The sequence below is a fragment of the Pleurodeles waltl genome, chromosome 8 (genome assembly GCF_031143425.1).
Source record: "Pleurodeles waltl isolate 20211129_DDA chromosome 8, aPleWal1.hap1.20221129, whole genome shotgun sequence".
Classification (NCBI taxonomy): Eukaryota; Metazoa; Chordata; class Amphibia; order Caudata; family Salamandridae; genus Pleurodeles; species Pleurodeles waltl.
Window position 1 is genome coordinate 23,898,671 of NC_090447.1, and position 24,069 is coordinate 23,922,739.

Sequence of the window (24,069 nt, forward strand, 5' to 3'; positions counted from 1 at the left end):
ACTTCGAGGAACACAGAATAGCAAAACAAGTGTTATTGTCCCTTGTATTTCTCTTCATTTTTTACTTTACAGATGTAGACAGTGTGTAAAAAAGATGTGCAATTGAGAAATGCCCTGTAATTCACATGCTAGTATGATGATGTGCAAATAACCACTGCTTCTCAACACCTTATCTTGTGCCCATTTTGGAAATACAAAGGTTTTCTTGATACCTATTTTTCACTCTTTATATTTCATTAAATTAATTGCTGTATACCCGGTATGAAATGAAAACCCATTGCAAGGTGCAGATCATTTATAGGCTCTGGGTACCTAGGGTTCTTGATGAACCTACAAGCCCTATATATCCACGCAACCAAAAGAGTCTAGCAGACATAACGGTATATTGCTTTCAAAAATCTGACATCGCAGGAAAAAGTTACAGAGTAAAACATTGGGAACAATTGTTGTTTTTTTCACCTCAATTTCAATATTTGTTTATTTCAGCTGTTATTTTCTGTAAGAAACCCTTGTAGGATCTACACAAATGACCCCTTGCTGTATTCAGAATCTTGTCTACTTTTCAGAAATGTTTAGCTTTCTGGGATCCAGCATTGGTGTCACACCCATTTCCGTCACTAAGTGGAAGGAGGCTGAAAGCACAAAAAATAGTAAAAATGGGGTATGTCTCAGAAAAATGCCAAAATTGTGTTGAAAAATTGGGTTTTCTGATTCAAGTCTGCCTGTTCCTGAAAGTTGGGAAAATGGTAATTTTAGCACTGCAAACCACAAGCCTTCTTCTGCAGCCCTTTTTTCCCATTTTGTTTTTAAAAAAATGAAATTTTCACTGTATTTTGGCTAATTTCTTGGTCTCCTTCAGAGGAACCCACAAAGTCTGGGTACCTCTAGAATCCCTAGGATGTTGGAAAAAAAGGACGTAAATTTGGTGTGGGTAGCTTATGTGGACAAAAAGTTATGAGGGCCTAAGCGCAAACTGCCCCAAATAGCCAAAAAAGGCTTGGCACCTGAGGGGGAAAAGGCCTGGCAGCGAAGGGGTTACATAAGGCGCAAGGGGCTTTGAGTAATTTATGGATGGGACGCAAGGTTGTTTTACGCATTCAAAAAATGACTTTAAGTTAAATATTTTGACGCTATACGGGTCTAGCATAAAAAAATAAATGTGGAGTTAAGGTTGCGCTGAATTTGCGTTAAAATAAATTAGGCCAATTCAGTGCAAACAAAGTATTAATATGCCACTAATACATAAGGGGAGGTGGTCACAACTCTCCCTTGCAGGAAATCCTTTTTTATGCCTTTCTGGACAAAGCTTGGCTCTTCAGCAGGAGGGCAGACCAGTGTTTGGGGTGAGCAGCATCTTGGGATGGCAGCTAGACCCCGTAAGGCTGGACATGCAGAACTGGGGGATCCTCTAAGGAACCCTCAGAGTGCATGGTATCATGCAACTAGCATTGGAATTGGTGAAGTTGTATGATTCCAACATGTTTGACACCAAACATGCCTAGGTTCGAAGAAGCCATAATGCAGTTGCACCATTCATGTTGACCAGTGTCCAATACACAGCTTAAGATGGCTTCCCCGTACTTACAGAGTTCAGGAATGGGCCTGGGGTCTGTAGGGGCACTCTGCTCATGCCAGGGTACCCTCACACTTAGAGACATGCACCCTGTGGTTGGGCTGAAGGGCCAACCAGGGCGGTGACTTAAAATGTCTAAGTGCAGTGACCAGGTTCGGTAGGGAAAGGGTGCCTGCGCGGTTTCACACAGGGTGCAAGGGCAGGCCTGCAGAGACGGTTTGCATTGGCTCCCTTGGGTGGCATAATAAATGCTGCAGCCCATGGGAGACCCCAGTTGTACCAATGCCCTGGCTACCTAAGTACTATATACGAGGGACTTACATGGGTGCACCAGTATGCCAATTGTGGGTGTGAAATGTTTACCAGCAACCAAATTTAGAGGAGAGAGCACAGTCACAGGGGTCCTGGTTAGCATCTTCCCAGTCTAGAAACTACAGTCTAAACACACTGACATCAGGCAAAAAGTGGGGGGTAACTATGCTAGAAAGATGGCACCTTCCTACATAACCCCCTCCCAAATTAAAGCTAATGAGACTAACCTTGCCCAGTCGAGCCTTCATTATCTAAGTGGAAATAGCTGGAGAGTCCATCTGCATTGGCATGGTTACTCCCAAGTCTATGTTCGACTGAAAAGTCCATCGACTGTAAGGAAATGGGCTGCCTCAAAAGTTTGGGGTTCTCACTTTTTATCTGTTTACGCCACATGATGGGCTTATGGTCTGTCTAAACAGTGAAGTGTGTGCCAAACAGGTATGGCCTCAACTTCTTCCAGGCCCAGACCACAGCAAAGGCCTCCCTCTCAATGGCTGATCAACGCTTCTCTCTGGGGGTCAACCTTCTGCTGATAAAAGCCACAGGTTGACCCTGGCCATCTTTATTAATTTGTGACAGCACTGCTCCTATCCCTACTTCAGAAGCATCTGTCTGGACAATGAATTGTTTGGAATAGTCTGGGCTTTTAAGAATGGGAGCTGAGCACATGGTTTTTTCAGATTATTAAAGGCCTCTTGACAGCTAACTGTCCACTGTAGCTTTTTAGGCATCTTTTTAGAAGTGAGAACAACCAAAGGGGCTACACTGGAGCCATACCCTTTGACAAATCTCCTGTAGTACCCAGTCAGGCCCAGAAAAGCTCTGACCTAGGTCTGGGTAGTTGGAGCAACCCAATCCATGATAGTTTGGATTTTGCTCTGAAGGGGCTGAGCCCCCACCTAACAGGTAAACCCAAGTAAACCACTTTACTCTGCCCTATCTGGCATTTTGTAGCTTTGATAGTGAGGCCTGCCTTTTTCAGGGCCTCAAGTACACCCCTGAGGTGGACCAGGTGATCCTGCCAGGTGGAGCTAAAGACAGCAATATCATCTAGATATGCTGTACTAAAGTCTTCAAGACCTGCCAGAACTTGATTCATCAATCTCTGGGATGTGACAGGTGACTTTATCAAACCAAAGGGTATCACTGTGAAGTGATAATGCCCACCAGAGGTAGAAAATGCTGTTTTGCACTTGGCAGCATCAGTTAACTTGGTCTGCCAGTAGCCTGCTGTCAGGTCAAATGTGCTGAGGTACCTGGCTGAAGCCAAAGTGTGAAACAGCTCATCTGCCCTAGGAATTGGATGGGCATCAGTCTTCGTGACTGCATTGAGGCCCCTGTAGTCTACACAAAACCTCATTTCTCTCTTTCCACCCTGGGAGTAAGATTTTGGCACAAGGACTACTGGGCTAGCCCAAGGGCTATTTGAAGGTTCAATTACCCCCACATCCAGCACCTGATGCAATATCTCACATGGTCAGGCTGCCTGTAGATTTTACTCTACAGGCAAACTATTGCCTGTGTCCACATCATGGGCACACCAGGTGGTCTGACTAGGGTTCAGGTAAAAGAGTTAAAAAAAACTGACTGAGAACTTGTCTGCAGTCAGCTTGTTGTTGCTCAGAAAGACAGTCTGCAAATACGACCCCATCTACTGAACCATTATCAGGGTTGTGGGAGAGAAGGCCAGAAAGAGGGTCACTCTCTGGTTCCTGCCCTTCATCAGTGGCCATAAGCAAGCTCATGTCAGCCCTGTTGTAGTAAGGTTTGAGGTGGTTCACATGAAGCACCCTGTGGGGGCTTCAAGGAGTGCCTAAGTCAATCAAATAGGTGACCTCACTTTTCTGGTCTACTATTGTGTGGATGTCACTCCACTTGTTTTGGAGTACTCTTGGGGCCACAGGCTCTAAGACCCACACTTTCTGTTCTGGCTGGTACTACCACACTTGCCTTGTTTCGGGTCACTGTTTCACATTCCACTTTTTTAGTATATGGTTTGGTCCCCCATAGGGCCCTGTGTATTTTTATGCTAAATCCGATGGTTATTCTGTGTATATATTGTGTGTATATATGTCCAAAGGGAGATATACCAATGCCAGCTTAGTAGTCGCGCTGTAATAAAGTATCCTTTATTTTTGCAACACTTGTGGTATTGCAAGAGCTTTACATTCCTCCTGGATAAGTTTCAGCTGCTTGCCTCAGCTACACCTAGAGAGCTTTTGCTATCTGGATACCTCCTCACTATCACTAAGGGTTGCCTAGACTTAGTATAGGGTGCCCCACCATAAACCGAGCCAGGTTCCTACACTCAGATAGTGAATAACATTATTCACTATTTGTGTAATAAAAAATGTAGTACTTATTGCTGGAATATGACCCTATTTGGCAGTTAAGGTAAGTAAAAAATGCTTACAAATGTATGTGATATGCATGCTTGTGGGTGAGAGCCTGTTTATGTGAAAGTGTGTGTGTGTGTGTGTGTGTGTGTGTGTCTGTAAGGATGTGTGTGTGAATATGTGTGTATGAGTAAGCATGTGTGTGTGAGTCACAGAAAAGGTTAAAGGGCGTGTGATGTCACTTCCCTACCCCTAGCATTTTGGTGAATTGACGACCATGGAAAAGGTCAGCAAGAAATCAAAATGCAGTCAATTGAAAGAGCAGAACATTCTTCTGTGGGATAACAGTCAGACCTCAGACAACACTGCGGCACAGAGACAACTCTTCAAATATTTGACTACCTTTTGATAAATAACAAAAGAGATCCCTGCATCCTGCTCAACCTCTCTGTAGCTGTTAACAAAGCTGACCACCAAGCATTGAACAACTCCCTGGAATTTCCATGGCTTCCTTGTGCACAATTTTCAATGGCTCACTTCTGACCTTCTCCACTCTCCTGGATTGGACCCTTAAGGTCTATGAAACTCCTGATCTCCTGCAGAGTTCTCCAATGATTTATTCCCTCCCCACTTCATCTTTAATTTCCATCTGAAACCCATGGGATCTATACTAAAATGTACAGCATGTCATCAATATTCAACTTTTCCTCAAAAAAGGCATTAGCTCACAGGATTCTGTAACTCAAAACTGGACTTGGCCTAATGCCAAACTGGATATCAAGCTCCTACATGAAGATGAACCTAACAAAGACTGAATTCCTCATGCCTGCCAACACCACGAACAAAAGACAGATTTAAGTCCAGCTTTCTAAGATGAACACTATTTGCTTCACCCCTAGCTGACACCCAGGAACAAATCACTTGGACTCACCCTCAGCACTGACCTCTCCTTCAAGGACATATCACTGAGAACACAGAGACACTCACTCTGTCTAGCACTTAATACCAAGACTGCATGGTATCAATTCTTACTTCTAAAATAAACTGAAAGCCCACTTACCCCAAACTGACTTCATGATAACAGTGTAAGCTGTGGTCTTCTCTCACCTGGATCAGAGACAACACTCTGTAAAATGGCCTCCCAAAACACTGTGCAACCCGTGAGATGCTGCATTCAAGCTATAACACGCCATCAAAGGCGTACAAAAGTTTAACCTCATCCCCCAAATGCATTGCCTCCATGTCGAGGTCTGCCTCTTTTTCAAGTCTAGCCGTATCACCTACAAGCCCATCAGAATAGTCATCACTGGAAGCCTGGAAGACAGCACCAGACCAAAGGCCAGGACACTGTTAGACTGGAAATTACAAAATGCCGTAAGGGAAGCTGTACTCCCAGGATCTGGAACAACATCCCTAGAAACATCAGAATGGCTATTTTTCTGAAATTCAGAAAGGAACCGAAGAACCATTTCTTAAAACAGCACTACTTCACACAAGACGAACTAACATTTAATCTACTTCTCCAATTATGAATCCATATCGTATGCTCACGCCCAGTGTTCAGAAATCTGTTGCTCTCCAGCTTGATATACACTATTTAAATAAAAAATGTATACATGTTCACATACATAAAAAGTCATGGGGACCTCTAACAGAGTCTATCTTTGCCTCCTGGGCCTATGTCAGAGTTACAGCATTTCAGATTGGTTCCTGGTCTGGCATGTTGATTGGTTCCCAAAGTTTCCAATTGGGACAGGATTTTTTGAATACCTGCAAATCAATTACATTCCTAAGCAATTTCTTTGCAACTGACTGTGATTTTCCCAGCAAGAAGCCCTAGTAGAAGTTAATTGTGGGTTCCACACTACATACTGATTTGCTGCTAATTATCATACATCTTCTCCAAACCCTCTGCAGAAATCAGGAAGACAGAGAGAGTACGCTATTCATTGGGCATTTGCAAGCCTCTTGCTTGATTGTATGTGCTTACCACAGTGAAGGAGGGTATCTCCACAAGGGGCCAATGTGGGTCTAGGATTGGAGATATCGGAGGAGAGGTTGTGGCAGTAACAGTGGAGAAAGCTTGCCTCTGTGGAGGAGCCAGAAAAATTCAGAAACATTAGCTAGACCTGGGAATCTCAACAAGACCCTTGCTGATCTGCCTAAAGAGAAGAGGTGACACCTGAGACTATAGTAAGAAGTTTGACTGGATACTCACTGAGTGGCTTCCTGCCTCCTGTAGGAAGGCGGAGAATGTAATGCTTGACCAAGAAGTAGAGATGGCTGAGGATGATGAAGGGAGGAGGAGCCGGGGGGCGGCTGCAGTATTCTTCAATAAGGCTATGGCGCTGGAACCTCCAGATCTGATCTGTGTTACCCTGTACTTCTGAAAATGTGTAACTGTGAAAGCAAAGAAAAAGTACAAAACCCATGAAGCAGACACACAAAGTAAAGGTTTCCACACAACACTGGAAGTGGCAGAAATCAGGATCAGGGTGAGCCAAACCGAAGCAACAACTGACACAGAAAGAGCATAAACCTAGAAGACACTGACTGAATGAGTCACAAGACAGAGGGTAGAGACTGAAACGTGCAAAAAGAAATGAGCAGACACTGGGGTGGAATAAAAGCATACAAAAGAAGAAAAGATCAAGAAGCTGGAAGACGTGGAGGTCAGGAATGCAAATGAGAAGTTGATAAACCTTAGCCAAAAAGACAGCAAGAACAAGAACCAGAGTACACCTTGAAATAAATGCGCACAGGCAGAGAAGAGTGCACCAAGAGAGGTGGAAAAACAGTAAGCTAACAGATGAAGAGAACATTAGCTCAAAGACTAGAAAAAAGAGGTGTGGTGCATAAGAGATCAGAAAGTTAAATAAAAGAAGACCAAGAGTGTAGGAAACTAACCTCTTTCTAGCTTGGTTACCCCCACTTTTGGCCTGTTTGTCAGTGTGTTTGACTGTGTTCACTGGGATCTTGCTAACCAGGACCCCCAGTGACTATGCTCTCTCCTCTAAATTTGGTTGCTGGTAACTTTTTCTCCCCACAATTGGCATACTGGTGCCACCATGTAAGTCCCTAGTATATGGTAGCTAGGTAACCAGGGCACTGGGGTTCAAGGGGATCCCTGTAGGCTGCAGCAGTTATTCTGCCACCCATAGGGAACACATGCAAAGGGTTCTGCATTCCTGCCATTGCCAGATGGCAGGGTAAAACTGTAAACTTCCCACTTGTGTAGCACACTACTCACCCATTAGGGTCTCAAGGCGCTGTACACACACCGCTGTGGAACTGCTCCTGGCTTTTCCCTGTGAGGCACCCACTCCTGGGCACCCCCAGGGTGAAGCCATGCATCCAAGCACTGTCAGGGCTGTTGTGGAGATTAAGCCAGCTATTGCCCAGAGTTACAGAGTGGGGCCCATTAATTAGATTAGGCACCAAGGTGAGAATTATCTGGTCCAAGGGAATTGAGCCCAAGACCCACAGAGGCAGGAATTGAACCCTGGTCCTGGGCCAGATCTCTGCATCAGGGTCTGCCGCTCTAACCATTGTGCCACACTTATCCACAGGGTGCAGGTACCTGTGTGTGAGGGCACCCCTGCACTAGTAGAGGTGCCTACATGCGCTCCAGTCCTATTTTACTGGACTTCGCGAGTGTGGGAATGCCATTTTATATATGAACTGTACATAGATCACTAACTATGTCCACCAACATAATGGTAACTCCGAACCTTGGCATGTTTGGTATAAAACATGTCGGAATCATACCCCAATACTGTTGCAAGTATTGGAAGTATCATTCCATGCACTTTGGGGGCTCCTTAGAGGACCCCCAGCATTGCTACCACCAGTCTTACAGGGATTTTACGGGCAGCCCAGCTGCTGCCACCCCTCAGACAGGTTTCTGCCCTCCTGGGGCTTGAGCAGCTCAATCCCAGGAAGGCAGAACAATGCATTTCCATTAGGAAAGGGGTGTTACACCCTCTCCCTTTGCATATAGGTGTTAAAGGCATGGGAGGGGTATCCTCCCAGTGCTTCTGCAAATGCTTTGAAGGGCACAGATGGTGCCCTCCTTGCATAATCCAGTCTACACCGGTTCAGGGACCCCCAGTTGCTGCTCTGACTTGAAACTGGACAAAGGAAAGGGGAGTGACCACTCCCCTGTCCATCACCACCCGAGGAGTGGTGCCCAGAGTTCCTCCAGAGTGTCCCTGGGTTCTGCCATCTTGTTTTCAGGATGGTCAGGGAACTCTGGGAGCATCTGAGTGGCCAGTGCCAGCAGGTAACGTCAGAGACCCCTCCTGATAGGTGCTTACCTGGCTAGGTGACCAATCCCCTTCAGAGGGCTATTTAGGCTCTCTCCTCTGGGTGTTTCCTCAGATTCGGATTGCAAGACTCCAGCAGGAATCCTCTGCAACCTCTGCTTTACCTTCTACCGTCGGATCAACTGCAGAACTGTTGCAGGAACTCTACAACTGCAACAAAGTATCCAAGAAGGCTACTGCAACTCTGTAACTTCAGCTCCTAACAGCAACTGCAGCAGGTTCCAGGTCGTGAACGCTCTGAGGACTACCTGTCTTCATCCTGCACCAGAAGGACCAAAGGAATCTCCTGTGGAGTGACGGAGTCACTTCATTGCTTCAGCAGGCACCTCTCTGCAGCGACGACCAGTACTCTGGGTTGCCTCCTCTGATGATGAGCGTGGATCCTGGAACACAGGTAGTGGACTGAAGTGACTCTGACTGTCCAAAGGTCCAACTGTTCATATTTGGTGGAGGTAAGAGCTTGCCCCTGTGCACTGCATGTTTTGCAGCTCCTAGGGCTTCTGTGTGCTTCTCCAAGGAATCCTTCATGCACAGAGTAGACCAGGTCCCCAGCACTCTATCCCATGACGCTCAGCTCCCTGAGTTGTTCTCCGGCGGCGTGGGATCCCTTTGTGTAGTGTTGCAAGAACCACGATTTGCAACTCCTTTGTCCCAGTGTCCTGGGACTTCTGTGGGTGCTGCCTGGTCTTCTGAGGGCTCTCTGAAGTGCTGAGAGCCCCTGGGTCCAGGTAGCGCCTTTTCCCACCAAACGCATCGTTTGCATGAGCCAAGGCTTGTTGGCGGAATCCAACGATGAAAACCAGCCTGCATACATCTACTCGACGTGGGGCATCTCTTGCACCAAGCAGGAACCTGCAGTTGTCTTCTTTGGTGCATTTATGACTTTTTCTTCTGTCCAGAGAATCCACTTTTGCACCTTCATCCGGGTTAGCAGGAGCTCCTGTTACTCCTGGACTCTTCCGCTGATCTTGGACTTGGTCTCCTCTCTGCAGGTCTTCAGGTCCAGGAATCATCGTTGGTGTCTTGCAGTCATGCTTGTTTTTTGCATTATTCTTTATTATGACTTCTAGTATGTTCTGAGGAAACTTGCTTTACTTTACTCCTGTTTCCTGGGCTCTGGGGCAGAGTACTTTACTTATCTTTGATGTTTTCGTACACACGCAGAACCCCTCTACACACTACTCTTGCCTAGGTGAAAAAAACAACGTTCGCATACCACTATTTTAGTATATGGTTTATGTTCCCCCTAGGCCCATTGTAAACTATGGTGATTTTCGCTATTTACTTACCTGATTTTGGTTACTAGGGTATATGTTGTGTATAACACTTACCTCCAGAAGGAGTATTGCCTCTAAGATATCGGAGTAGTAAGGGTGACAAGTGCCGCACCTCTGGGGAGTACACACAGTATGTATGAGCAACAAGTGTTAACAAGATCAAAGCTGGTGCCAGTGTTCAGGTGTCCTACTACCCTGTAGACACAAAATTGTGCATAGATATACACAAATGCAATAAGCAATGTGAGACCACAGCACACATAGGTACAACACCATCAAGTAACATGGACTAGTGCATGTTACTTGATCGTGGTGTACCTCTGTGTGCTGTGGTCTCACATTGCTTATTGCCTCTAAGATATGTTTGGCCTTGTGTCACTAAAATAAAGTACCTTTATTTTTGGTAACACTAAGTATTGTCTTTCTTGTGTGTAAGTACTGTATGACTACAGTGGTATTGCAAGAGCTTTGCACTCCCCTTTCCTTTGTCCAGTTTCACGCCAGAGCAGGGACCAGGGGTCCCTGAACCAGTGTAGACTGGCTTATGCAAGGAGGGCACCATCTGTGCCCTTCAAAGCATTTCCAAAGGCTCTAGGAGACTAGCCCCCCTCAAGCCTCTAACACCTATTTCCAGAGGGAGAGGGTGTAACACCCTCCTACCAAAGGAAATGCTTTGCTCTGCCTTCCTGGGACTGAGCTGCTCAGACCCCAGGAGGGCAGAACCCTGTCTGTGAGGTGGCAGCAGCTGTAGCTGCAGTGCAATCCTCAGAGAGCTGGTTTGGAAGTACTGAGGGTCCATGGTGGAGCCCCCAGGATGCATGGGAATGCCCCCGAAATACCAGATTTGAAATGAGGGGACACTTCCATGATCTCAGACATTGATATTTGACATTTGACATTGGTATTGACCTATTTGTAGTGCATGCATGTAATGGTATCCCCGCACTCACGAAGTCCGGGGAATTGGCCCTGGACAGTGTGGGGGCACCTTTGCTAGTGCAAGGGTGCCCTCACACTTAGTAACTTTGCACCTAGCCTTCAGTAAATGAAGGTTAGACATATAGGTGACTTATAAGTTACTTAAGTGCAATGAAAATGGCTGTGAAATAGTGTGTGCACTATTTCACGCAGGCTGAAGTGGCAGTCCTGAAGAAGGGTTTGTCTGAGTTCCTTATGGGTGGCAAAAGAAATGCTGCAGCCCATAAGGATCTCCTGGAACCCCAATGCCCTGTGTACCTAGGTACCATATAGTAGGGACCTATATAGGGGGTCCAGTGTGCCAATTGTAATTGGAATATGAAGTCACTAAACTATAGTGACTAATTTGGGAGCAGAGAGAGCATAAGCACTGAAGTTCTGGTTAGCAGAACTTCAGTGACACAGTTTAGCACTACTGACAACACACACATTAGGCCACAAACTATGAGCACTGGGGCCCTGCCCAGCAGGATCCCAGTGAGACAGGCAAAACATACTGACAAACAGGCAGAAAGTGGGGGTAACATGCCAAGAAAGACGGTACTTTCCTACAACTTGCATATGAAAAGACGGATCAATAGAGTGGAGAGTCTTTTCTAGAAGGCAAAGGTGGATGAAATAGCTGTGAGTCCCATTTCCTTGATTGGGCTCAGAAGGAAATGGTTCTGTACAGGAAAAGTCCTACATTCTGCACCATTGTAGAAGGTTCTATGGGGCTGCCTTATATCACACCATAAGGCTGTATCCCTTTATACGACTGATGAGGTGGAGGTATTAGGTTTGTGGTGGGTGTGAAGGAGTGGTCAGTCTAGGAAACCCAGGAGCAATGAAAGAATAAAATGCCCATCACTTCTCACTTCTAAATAGAAGCAGCAATGCTTTGCAAACGTTTGAAGGGAAGGCTATGTCCATACAATTTATGTAAAGGGATGCACCCCAGGCAACTGAAAGTATTGCAGCCTTCTCTTTGGTTTAGGACTGGTTCAGCTTGAGGAAGTTGCTGGCTATCCATCCCCTGAGAATGGGGAGGGTGTGTGTTAAAGGTCTCGTCCTTTGATTAGGAAACTCTTGTGCACTAAGAATGTGAAAAATGAACGGGCGATTAGCAGCACACATGTACAAGCGTACCCCTGCTTGGAGGAGCAACTCAGCAAAAGGGCTGCATTTACAAAGGATGAGAGGATTGTCCCTGGTGGGATCCAATATGCGATGTTCTTATGCCTTTGAAGAGTACAAGGGAAGCGTGATCACTTGTGATTTCCCTGAAATAACAGATTGTATCCACTTCAGGCCCTTACAGGATATACCTGCTACTTTCAGGATCCTAGCCAGCATGCTGTGGTCTATGGTATCAATTGTGGCCGGCAAGTATAAGAGGACTAGAAGCCAGTTTCTCCTTTAATAATGAGCTGGTGAAGATCATTGAGGGCCCATAGAACCACCAGCTGAGACTATGACTGGGATAAAAGCCCATTTATTGTCTGTCAATTAGGTTATTAAATTTGTCAAAGTCCTGAAGATGATGAAAGGTCACGTTTTCCAGAGGATTGTCCATGTAAGGGAGCAATGATAAGGACAATGAGATGGGTCTAGAAGTAGTCACTGTGCACACCCTATCGGTGGGAGTATACTTTGGGTACTCTATTTCACCAAAGATCAGCACTTTACTGAGTGTGCAATACATACAATGTGAATCAACTCCAGATCTGATGGGTGTTGAGGCAAATAATAATAAGATAGGACAGAAATTCGAAAAAGCACTGCCAGGTATAGCTGACTGCATAGAATTAAGACTTTCCTCATTACAAGTGCCATTTGTATTGGCATTTGACATGGAGTGAACTCCCAGAAGGTGTAACTTGGGGAAGTCACAAACATGTCAATACCTTTTTCCACACACTGCTCTTACAAATACAGAAAGCAATGCAGTGATGGTGGGAGAGAGCCCAATGGCAAAAAGCTTACCTTTGGTAAATATCTTATTGGTGGATACTCTATTTACCTGCAGATTTCTCACATTCTGGATATCCCAAAATGCAAGACTGTATCCAGAACTCTGCAGTAACTCTCCTGCACCGTTAGGTAGCACTGACTCCATCTCTGCACCAGCTGAAGCGCAGGTATGATGTCACTAGAGCCCCATAGTAGGACTGTGCCTCCCTAACATCAGTTCATCATAAATTTTTTCATAGTCTTTTGAGGCGGAGACAAGTACAGCATCAGTTTGAATGTAAACAAGCAGCACAACAACTAAACTAGAACCTAATTAGCACAAGGTCTATGAATATCTTACACCATGGGGAGGCAGGTAGGGCCTTTTAGGAATCAGCAGGTACAGAGATTATCCACCAGAAAGATCATTACCAAGGGCGAGTCACTTTTTCTTCTGCCTGTAGATGTCTTACCTTTTGAATAGATGCCACAAGGTGGGTCTGAAGGAGTAATCAGACTAGGATATCCTGGAGCACGGAAAGAGCAAAATGACCATTACTTCTCACCTCTGAATAGAAGCAATAGTACTTTTAAGAAAGTGTGAAGGGAAGTCCATGTCACTGTGTGACAAATGCCCACCAAGGCAAAACCACCCTGGGCCAGTGCATATGTCGAGGCCTTGTCTTTGGCCGCCTGCGCATGGATTATTTCAAGTGGTTCTTTCGTAACAAAAACGTAACAGATTTTAATGCAGAGGATGATGTATTGTGAACCTTTCCACTTCTGGACAGCCTTGCGCTAGTTGCTGCCTAGATATTCAACAACAAACTGGTCATCAGACCTGAACTCTTTCGCCAGCTCACTGTGAAACTGACTGCACAATGAGGGTACAATCAATGTAACCTCCTCTTTGGTGGGGTTGGGCAGATGGGAAAAAGTGGGAGGAGCAATGGACTAACTCCTAGGAGAAGGGGCCACAACCATAGTGACTTTAGTATTCAGAAACATTTGTCTGGGCTGAAACAAGTTAGCCCTCACTTTTTGCCTGATGTTGATGTGTTCTAGAAGTTGGTAGTGCCCAGGACCCCTGCTAACAAGGTTCCCCAGGCCAGAGCTCTTTCTCTAAATCTGTTCTGATGCTTGCCACAATTTGATACACTCTTAAATATCACTATAAGTCCCTAATAAATGGGTACGCCAGTACCCAGGGCATGAGATATTAAGAGTAGACCCCTAAAAGCAGCAGCATTGATTGTGCCACCATCAAGGACCCTGCACCCAGATGCACCCAGCACTGCCTTGGCAGGCTGAGTGCCCTGGTGCAAACCTAAAATGCAAACTCAACATGACACACCCTCTGTGTGCCCTGTGCACCCTACACTGCATAAGGTACGGGTAAGTCACCCCTCTCGTAGGCCTTACAGCCCTAAGGCACGGTGCACCATATTATATGTGAGGGCATAACTACATGAGCAGTATGTCCCCACTGTGTCCTTGCTAAACCCGGGACATAGTGAGAGAACAGAGCAGCCATTTTAACTACATGTACTGGACTCTGGTCAAAAATGGGTTCCCCAGCTACATTATGGCCACTCTGTACCCTGGGTTGTTTGGTATAAAAAAACTCAGAATATTAAATCCAAACTGGTACCAGTATTGGATCTAACCCTAAATGTACCCAGGGGTTACCTTAGAAGTGCCCCCTGCAAAAGCTAACCCTAACTGGCATAGTTGATGACTGGTTCCACCCAGCCTGCCACTCCAGACGGCCAATATACAAACCTGGGGGATAGCCATGGCTCTCTGGTTTGTAAGACAATGCCCTTCCAGGGTGGAGAAGCTAACACCCCCTCCCTCAGGAATGTGCAACACCCTGGTGGTGAGTTTCAAAGGGCTACAGCCCCTGAAACTCGAGTCCCCTGGCCTGTTGCTAGCAGCAGAGGGCTTCCCCCTTTGCAAACCCCCACTTTTGGCGGGAGAAAAGGTGGGGAACCAGAGAAATGGTAGTAGGAGTGGCCTCACTCAGCATGCACCAACCCTAAGGGCTTGCATGCAAAGTGGACGCTCTATCTCATTTTTCTCCATGTTGGAATGAAGGAAAGCCGATGAGGTTTAGGGAAGTGACCCTTCCCACAGGAAGTGGTCACAGTAGTGGGTGTAGGCACCCAAGGGTAAGGATCCCATTGGATACTACCAGGTTCCCCCTAAAACCTCCCGCTAAATTCAGTATTTAGTGGGCTCTCCTAGACCAAGGATTTAAATTAAACAGGAAGAAAGAAGATAGCACTGAAGAACCCGCAGGATGAGAACAGAGGCCTCTTCTGGTCTGCTGCACCAGAAGAGGCTCCAAGACCCCTACTTGCTTCACCAGAGTCCAAACAATCGCCACTGCGGAGGAGCTGTCCACTGGACTGACCTCAAAATCTGCACAGGACCTCCAGGCTTTGCAAATAGCCTAAATCTTCCTCCCGAGTGGAGGCACCACTCAAAAAACACAAGAAACCTACAAAGGACTAGCAAACCAGTGAAGGTCACTTCACTGACCGGCTGATATCTCCCCAACCAGAAGTTGCAGCCAGACCCGATGACACACCAACGACTGCCTAGATGTGACCCACAATTGTGCCAAATTTGGGGCCACTGCGCCCTCCAGTAGCTGAGTTTCACCAATACCCTGGGTACTGGTCAGCTGACATCGGACAAGGAGAAAACCAGCTCCCTTAGAGCTGAAAAAGGATCAGGAGGAAGCCTCAGTTGAGAGACTTCACAACACCCCAAACCTCTGACCAGAGTGCCCCTGTTGTCCTGTAAGCAGCCCTCAAAGAGACTCACCTCCAGCTCCAAAGGACTCCATTGTGCACAGCTCCGGATCTCAAACTGCCCTGCACCTGGCTGCCCTGGCCCTTGCATCACGGGATCTGCTATGTGCCCCGGGTCCCCAACCCCTTGCGACCTCGACAGCCTACAGGGCCCCCCAGGCACCATCTTTGTATCTGCAAACCAGCTCATTTTCCAAGTGGCCCCTCCAGGTGGCCCTGTGCCTGTGCCAAGAAGCTCTCCAACACTGCTCCCGCCAGGACCTGGAGCCACCCGAGACTCACACACTGGCACAGTGTGCCCACTGACCACTCCGGCCACCCTGCAATAGCAGAGACTGGTATCTTAGATGTGTGACTTTTACTGAATTTTTAAAGGTGACTGTGTATTGTTTCCAATGGTGCGTAATTACACACAGAAAGACTAACTTTGCCAAAACTTTGAAAAGCTATAACTTGAAAACTACTTAACGTAGTCTAAAGATCTTGGTCTTAAAATGTATATAAAAGTCTGAAGTACTTTTCTTAATTTTAGGTCTTGAGTTATGCATTGAGTTTTTGTGGTGCATGATTGGATTCGTGAGTACAGCAAATGCTTAGTACATCTCCTGGATTAGCCTAACTGCTCGACCAGCTACCATAAAAATTGGAGCATTAGGAAACCAATGTGTGGTTTCCTCGACCCTCTGCATAGTGTACTCGATTTTGTACACTACGTGGAGGCATAGAGGGCCAGCCTCCAACAGAACCCCTTCCAGAATAAGATCACACCTGGTCGGCAAGACAACGTCAACTTGAGCTGTCAGCTCCAGAGTTCAGGGAGTCTTCCAGATGGCTGGTGAGCCGCCAGATTCCATGCACTTGTACCTAGGTCCAGAGCCTCATAGCTTTCTGGTTGAGACCATATGCCTAACTGAATGTTGACATGCCACAATGCAGTTGTGGTGTCTGTTAGGAACTGAATGGATTGATCAGGAAGGGAGAACAAGAAAGATTTCAGGGCCAAGTGAATCACCTGCAGATTAAGCAGGTTGATATGTTCCACCTGCTCTTCGAGAGACCGCAGTCCTCAGGTTTTCAGTTCCTCCATATGCTCACCCCACACCAATTAAATGCATCATCCATCACTACTGTGGCCATTGCTAGTGGTGGGAAAAAAAGTCTGCATTTCACCAGGTTCTCTACTACTGACCAAAGAGCAAGTTCATCACCTTGTTGTAGGAGGCTGGCCTGGCTTGTAGTTGGTACCAGAGGTACTTACACCTTGTGCCAGGTCCAGTTATCCCTTATTAGTGTAGAAGAGGTGTTTCTAGCAGCTTAGGCTGATAGAAGGTAGCTATAACAGAACAGCTTAGGCTGAACTAGGAGACATGCAAAGCTCCTACTATACCACTGGTGTCATATGCACAATGTCATAAGAAAACACAATACACAGATATACTAAAAATAAAGGTACTTTATTTTTATGACAATATGCCAAAAGTATCTCAGTGAGTACCCTCAGTATGAGGATGCCAAATATACACAAGATATATGTACACAATACCAAAAATATGCAGTAATAGCAAAAGGAAGTAATGCAAGCAGTGTAAAGCAGAGACCCTAAATAGCCAGAAAAGGAGGTTTGGCTACCTAGGAAGGAGGATAGGCTAGTACGAAAGGTAAGAGCCTATCAGAAGGAGTCTCTGACGTCACCTGCTGGCCCTGGCCACTCAGAGCAGTCCAGTGTGCCAGCAAACCTCTGAATCCAAGATGGCAGAGGTCTGGGGTACGCTGGAGGAGCTCTGGGCACCTCCCCTGGGAGGTGCAGGTCAGAGGAGTGGTCACTCCCCTTTCCTTTGTCCAGTTTCACGCCAGAGCAGGGCTGGGGGATCCCTGAACCGGTGTAGACTGAGTAAAATTCCCTGTGTGGTGCCTAACTGTGTCATTGAGGATCTGCTAATGAGAACCTCAGTGCTTATGCTCTCTGCCTTTAAAATTGTCACTGCAGGCTAGTGCCCATTTTACCAATTCTGATTGGCACACTGGAACACCCTTATAATTCCCTAGTATATGGTACCTAGGTACCCAGGGTATTGGGGTTCCAGGGGATCCCTATGGGCTGCAGCATTTCTTTTGCCACCCATAGGGAGCTCAGACCAATATTACACAGGACTGCCACTGCAGCCTGAGTGAAATAATCTCCACGTTATTTCACAGCCATTTTACACTGCACTTAAGTAACTTATAAGTCACCTATATGTCTAACCCTCACTTGGTGAAGGTTAGGTGCAAAGTTACTAAGTGTGAGGGCACCCTGGCACTAGCCAAGGTGCCCCTACAAAGTTCAGGGCAATTTCCCTGGACTGTGTGAATGCAGGGACAGCATTACACGCCTGCACTACACATAGGTCAATACCAATATGTAGCTTCACAATGGTAACTCAGAATATGGCCATGTAACATGTCTAAGATCATGGAATTGTCCCCCCGATGCCAAATCTTGTATTGGGGTGCCAATCCCATGCATCCCAGGGGCTCCAGCATGGACCCCAGGTACTGCCAAACCAGCTCTCTGGGGTTTTCACTGCAGCTACCTCTGCTGCCAACACACAGACAGGCTTCTGCCCTCCTAGGGTCTGGGCAGCCCAGTCCCAGGAAGGCAGAACAAAGGATTTCCTCTGAGAGAGGGTATTACACCCTCTCCCTTTAGAAATAGGTGTTAAGGGCCTGAGAGGAGTAGCCTCTCCTGACCTCTGGAAATGTTTTGAAGGGCACAGACGGTGCCCTCCTTCCATAAACCAGTCTACACCGGTTCAGGGATCCCCAGCCCCTGCTCTGGTGCGAAACAGGACAAAGGAAAGGGGAGTGACCACTCCCCTGTCCATCACCACCCCAGGGGTGGTGCCCAGAGCTCCTCCAGTGTGTCCCTGACCTCTGCCATTTTGAATGCAGAGGTGTGAGGGCACAATGGAGGCCTCTGAGTGGCCAGTGCCAGCAGGTGACGTCAGAGACCCCTCCTAATAGGTGCTTACCTGAGTAGGTGGCCAATACTCCTCTGAGGGGTATTTAGGGTCTCTCCTGTGGGCTTCTCTTCAGATAACGAATGCAAGAGCTCACCAGAGTTCCTCTGCATCTCCCTCTTTGACTTCTACCGCTGACTGCTCCAGGACGCCTGCAAAACTGCAACAAAGTAGCAAGAAGACTACCAGCAACATTGTAGCACCTAATCCTGGAGGCTTTCTCGACTGTTTCCTGGTGGTGCATGCTCTGGGGGCTGTCTGCCTTCACCCTGCACTGGAAGCCAAGAAGAAATCTCCTGTGGGTGGACGGAATCTTCCCCCTGCTAACGCAGGCACCAAACTTCTGCTTCACCGGTCCTCTGGGGCCCCTGGAGCGTGGGCCCTGGAACACAGGAGATGGATCCAAGTGACTCAGACAGTCCAGTGGTCCATCTGTCCAAATTTGGTGGAGGTAAGTCCTTCCCTCCCCCGCCAGACAGTAATCCTGTGTACTGTGTGAACTGCAGCTGCTAGGGCTTCTGTGCACTTTTGCAAGGAATCCTACGTGCACAGCACAGCCCAGGTCCCCAGCACTCCATCCTGCATTGCTCAACTCGCTGAGTTCACCACCGGCTTCGTGGGACCCTCCTTTGTAGTGTTGAGATGACTGCCATGCTCAGTTTTCTTTGTACCTTGGAACCCGTGTTCAAGTACTTCTGCGGGTGCTGCTTGCTTCTGCGAGGGCTCTCTGTGTTGCTGAGCGCCCTCTCTGTCTCCTTGTACAAGTGGCGACCGACCTCATGGTCCTTCCTGGGCCTGGGCAGCACCTTTTTTCTTCAACCGCAATCTTTGCAGCTAGCAAGACTTGTTTGTGGTCTTTCTGCGTGGAAACAACTCTGCATCCTCCAGCACGCCGTGGGGCATCTTCTGTGCAAAGGAGAAGTTCTGGGCATCTTCTGTTGTTCCAGAATCTTCAGCTTCTTCCACCCTGAAGTAGCCATTTTGCACCTTCAACAGGGGTTTAGTGGGCTCCTGCCCCCCTGGACTTTTTCGTGACTCTTGGACTTGGTCTCCTTCCTTTACAGGTCCTCAGGTCCAGGAATTCGTCTTCGGTGCTTTGCAGTCAGTTGTGGTCTTTGCAGAATCTCCTATCACGACTTTAGTGTGTTTCTGGGGAAGTAGGGTCACTTTACTCCTACTTTTCAGGGTCTTGGGGTGGGGTATCCTGGACACCCTTAGTGTTTTCTTACACTCCCAGCAACCCTCCACACACTACACTAGGCCTGGAGTCCCTAAGTGGTTCGCATTCCACTTTCTTAGTATATGGTTTGTGTTGCCCCTAGGCCTATTGCATCCTATTGTATTCTACAGTGTTTGCACTACTTTTATAACTGTTTACTTACCTGATTTTGGTTTGGGTGTATCTTTGATGTATTTTACTTACCACCTAAGGGAGTATATACTCTGAGATATTTTTGGCACATTGTCACTAAAATAAAGTACCTTTATTTTTAGTAACTCTGAGTACTGTGATTCTTAAGATATAGTGCTATATGATATAGGTGGTATAGTAGGAGCTTTGCATGTCTCCTAGTTCAGCCTCAGCTGCTCTACTATACATACCTCTATCAGCCTAAGCTGCTGGAACACTACTAACCTACTAATAAGGGATAACTGGACCTGGCACAAAGTGTAAGTACCATCAGGTACCCACTATAAGCCAGGCCAGCCTCCTACAATCAGCCTTGATATCAAACGGGAGTGTGCCATGGTATCAAAAGCCGCTGACAGATCTCTTAGACTAACATAATAGGGCAATTGGTGTCTAGTGTGCATCTAATGTGATACGTCCCCGCTACTAAGATAGTTTCAGTGCTATAAAAGGACAGAAACCGGGCTGCAAGGGATCTAGGAGCTGATTGAAACCTAAATACTCAATAAGCTGTTTATTTATTAGACCTTCCAATAACTTGCCCAATAATGGAAGTAGTGAGATTGGACAATAGTTGTTTAAGTCATCGGGCCGCATATTGGCTTTCTTCTGGATTGGAATTATAGATGCTGCTTTCGGGCTGCAGGGATTTTTCCATTAGTGATAGATGAATTAAAAAATGACACTACTGCAGGGGCTAAAATATTGGCCAAAGAGGATGTTATCTTGGGAGGAAAAGTGTCTAGAAGGGATCCCGACTTGGCTAAAGTAAGAGCCAGCAGGATCTGTTCATAGGAAAAAAGAGAAAACTGCTCCAAACAGGAGGGGCTCATTGGAGTCTCCTTCTTTAATTCCAAAGGCTTAATAGCTTATTCCAAGGGGTCAGCAAAATGTGAATAGATCTTATTTATTTTATCTTCAAAGTGGAAAGCGACAGAGTCGCATAAAGCTTAGGAAGATTGGATCTTTTTCGTACAAGCAAATGGTTTGGTAAAGGAATTAAGGGCCAGATGTCTTAAAATCCGAGTTTGCGACTCACAAATTGTGAGTCTGAGCGACTCGCAATTTGCGAGTCGCAAACCCGGATGGAGGATGGTGTCCCTGACACCATCTGCGAATCGCAAGGGGGTCCCAAAGACCACCTCATTAATATTAATAAGGTGGGTTGCAATTTGCGACCCCATTGCAATTCACAGCACTCACAGGGATGGTGGCCTGCTGGAGACAGCAGACCACCATGCCTGTGACTGCTTTTAGATAAAGCAGTTTTTTTTTTGTATTGCAGCCCATTTTCCTTAAAGGAAAACGAGTTGCAATACAAACGAAAAAATGAAACGTTTTTGTTTCATTTTTTCAGGGCCATTCACAATGGGGAAGGGGTCCCATGGGGACCCCTTCACCTTTGCGAATGGGTTACCACCAGTGTGATTCTGGTCACAAAGCAATTCTGCATCGCGATGCGAATCGCAAATAGGAAGGGGAACACCCCTTCCTATTTGCGACTCGCATTCTCTTTTTGCAAGTCGGTAACCAGGTTGCCGACTCCCAAAATGGGAATGAGCATTGCGATGTGCTTTTTGCATGTCGCAAACAGCGGCCATGCAAAAAGTTTCGTACATCTGGCACTAAGAACCTTATATAGATTTTTAGTTAAGCTGCCAGCAAAATCAATTTGGTTCACTAAATATCACTTCCTGGCCTTTTTTTAATTGCAATGATAAACCGTTAACGCTGAACAATACAGTTCCTTGCACTCAGGTTCCCAGCCAACGCCAGTCTACCTTTTTACAAGATTCTCTTTCCTCTCATTTATTGATGTTCCTATGGAGCGAGGTTGTAAAGGGGCTAATTTATCAAAAGCCGAGATTAGCGCAAACTGGTAGGTAGCTAAACCTGAGTCAATATCATTTATTTTTCCAAGATCAGGAGATTGATAACCTTTGGTGAAAGAAGAAGGAGAAAATCTAGACCACTGCCTTTGAAGCCTAATTTCAGTGTGTGTGACCCTACTAGACTTAAGCCATAGAGTACATTTAAAAATATGGCAGCATGATCCAACCATATTAGCTAATATGGAGAGTCACAGATTAAAAAAGTGGAATTTGAGAAAAAGCATGTCCAAAGTGTGGCCAGCATTATGAGTGGGGACCAGAACTTTCTGAACCAGGCCAAGTGAGCCAATGTCAGATACAAACTGCACTACCTCAGAATCATGAAGGTCTTCGCCATGATAATTGAAATATCCTAAAAGGACAATTTGTTGAAAAGCTAGGACATGAGGAGCAATTAATTCTATCAGTCTCTGGCTAAAGTGATTATTAGGGCTTGGTGGACAATACATTAAGGCCCTGTGGCCACAGTCCTTGGCTGAGAGTTAAAATCTAAAAATGCATATTTCTACCAGATCTACCGAAAAATAATCAATTAAGGTTACCTTAGTCACTATCCAACAGATTGGCCCCTTGTTGGAATCACTGAATACACACATAGGCACGACGGCCGAGCCCTTATGCGCCAGCATTTTTGCATGACCAGCAGAACGCAGGAAGAAGGTAGACTTAGCTGGTGATGAAAAACTCAGGACTTGAACTTGAGCTCCCTTCTAAAATGTCAAAATCTTATCTTGAATGTCCAATCCTCTGAGGAGGAGGAGTGGGCCCTTAAAGATATTAGGCCCTAGACACAAAAGTTAATTTATACTTGTGATTAGTTTTATTCTTGCATATAAGTCTACCCTTTTTTGCTATTTACCATTTCCATGTGTAGACGTACACCTATGTGCAGACTTACGCGTCTCCAACCTCCAAAACAGTAAGTTCAATATTAATTTCTAACATTATACAATATTTAATTTTAAATCTATTCCAACTTTAATTATTTAAACTAGGAACCTTTTCATTTATCTACCATAATTTCCTTTGAGGTGTAATATTAAGTCACTGCCTCTATGGTTTTCTATGGGAAAGAATTGCAGTGACTGTAAGTGGCCATGTGCGGTGCTAGACTTACTCCAACACAGAGCTGGAGGGTATTTACTCTTGTGTTTAGCCACTCCCCCGGTCCCTTCCACATTTACTACTTAAATGTATACTTACATGTGCAGATATCACCACACATAAAAGATGGGAGTGGTAGAGGTTTTGGCACGTAGGCTTATTAATATCATTTTGCAGTATGAGTAGCACTATTTTCAGCCACTGGTAATTACTTGGCCAAGATCCCAGTCCATCGTTGTTTTCAGAACATGCCACCTCAGTTTGGATCCAGCCATCTGTGAATCATTTTTGACCCTGCTCGAATACGAACAATGCAGCCCGAACTGCCATGTTGGTCCTCTCTGAACTAGGACACATGCATCCCAAGACTGGTTTAGCCCTGAATTGGGGCTCATTTGTTGGGTGTACCTTGGTTCCAGTGGCACAGAGAGCACACGACCCGCGTCTAGGTATATCCTTTGCACTTAGTACAGTACAATTAAATATACAAAAATGTGATAGATGGAATGCTTGAATTAATTTTGGCCACTGATAATTACTTGTGCTGCATCCCAATCCATTGTTATGTCTCGCACCATGCCACGTCAGTTTGTACCCTGCTGTAAGAAGTTGGCTCTGTATATACTATCTCAAAGTGAGAGATAGGGTTCCCCTTACAGGTTGATAGTGGCAAAATTAGATAATACTAATGCTCTAGTTTGTGGTAGTGTGGTCGAGCAATAGGCTTATCAGAGGGTAGTGTTAAGCATTTGTTTTACACACATAGGCATTTCATGAGGAACGCACATTCAAAGACTTAACTCCAGGCCGATAGGTTTTTATTTAGAAAAATATATTTGCTTAATTTACTTTTAGAACCCCAAGATTCAAATTTGAGGTAAGTACATAAAATGCAGGGTACTTCACACAGATAAGTATAGAACTTTGATTTAAAACAGTAGTAGACACAGTTTTGGTTAAAATGGCAAATAGCTTTTTTAAAAGTGGACATAGTTAAAAAATCAACAGTTCCTGGGGAGGAAAGTTTTGGTTAGTTTTTCAGGTAATTAAAGCACTTATACAGTCAGTCTACTGGGCATAGGCAGCCCACCGTTGGGGGTTCAAGGCAACC

The 24,069-nt window shown here is 45.9% G+C and overlaps 1 protein-coding gene across 1 annotated transcript in view; it reads right to left on the reverse strand.

Annotated features, from left to right (window-relative positions):
- The window catches only part of LOC138249318 (transient receptor potential cation channel subfamily M member 2-like), a 369,646-nt gene that overhangs the window by 92,568 nt on the left and 253,009 nt on the right, over window positions 1-24,069 (reverse strand). The window contains exon 20 of the mRNA XM_069203277.1: window positions 6,440-6,621. Within this exon, the coding sequence (XP_069059378.1) occupies window positions 6,440-6,621 (182 nt within the window). The remainder of the gene's footprint in view (window positions 1-6,439; window positions 6,622-24,069) is intronic.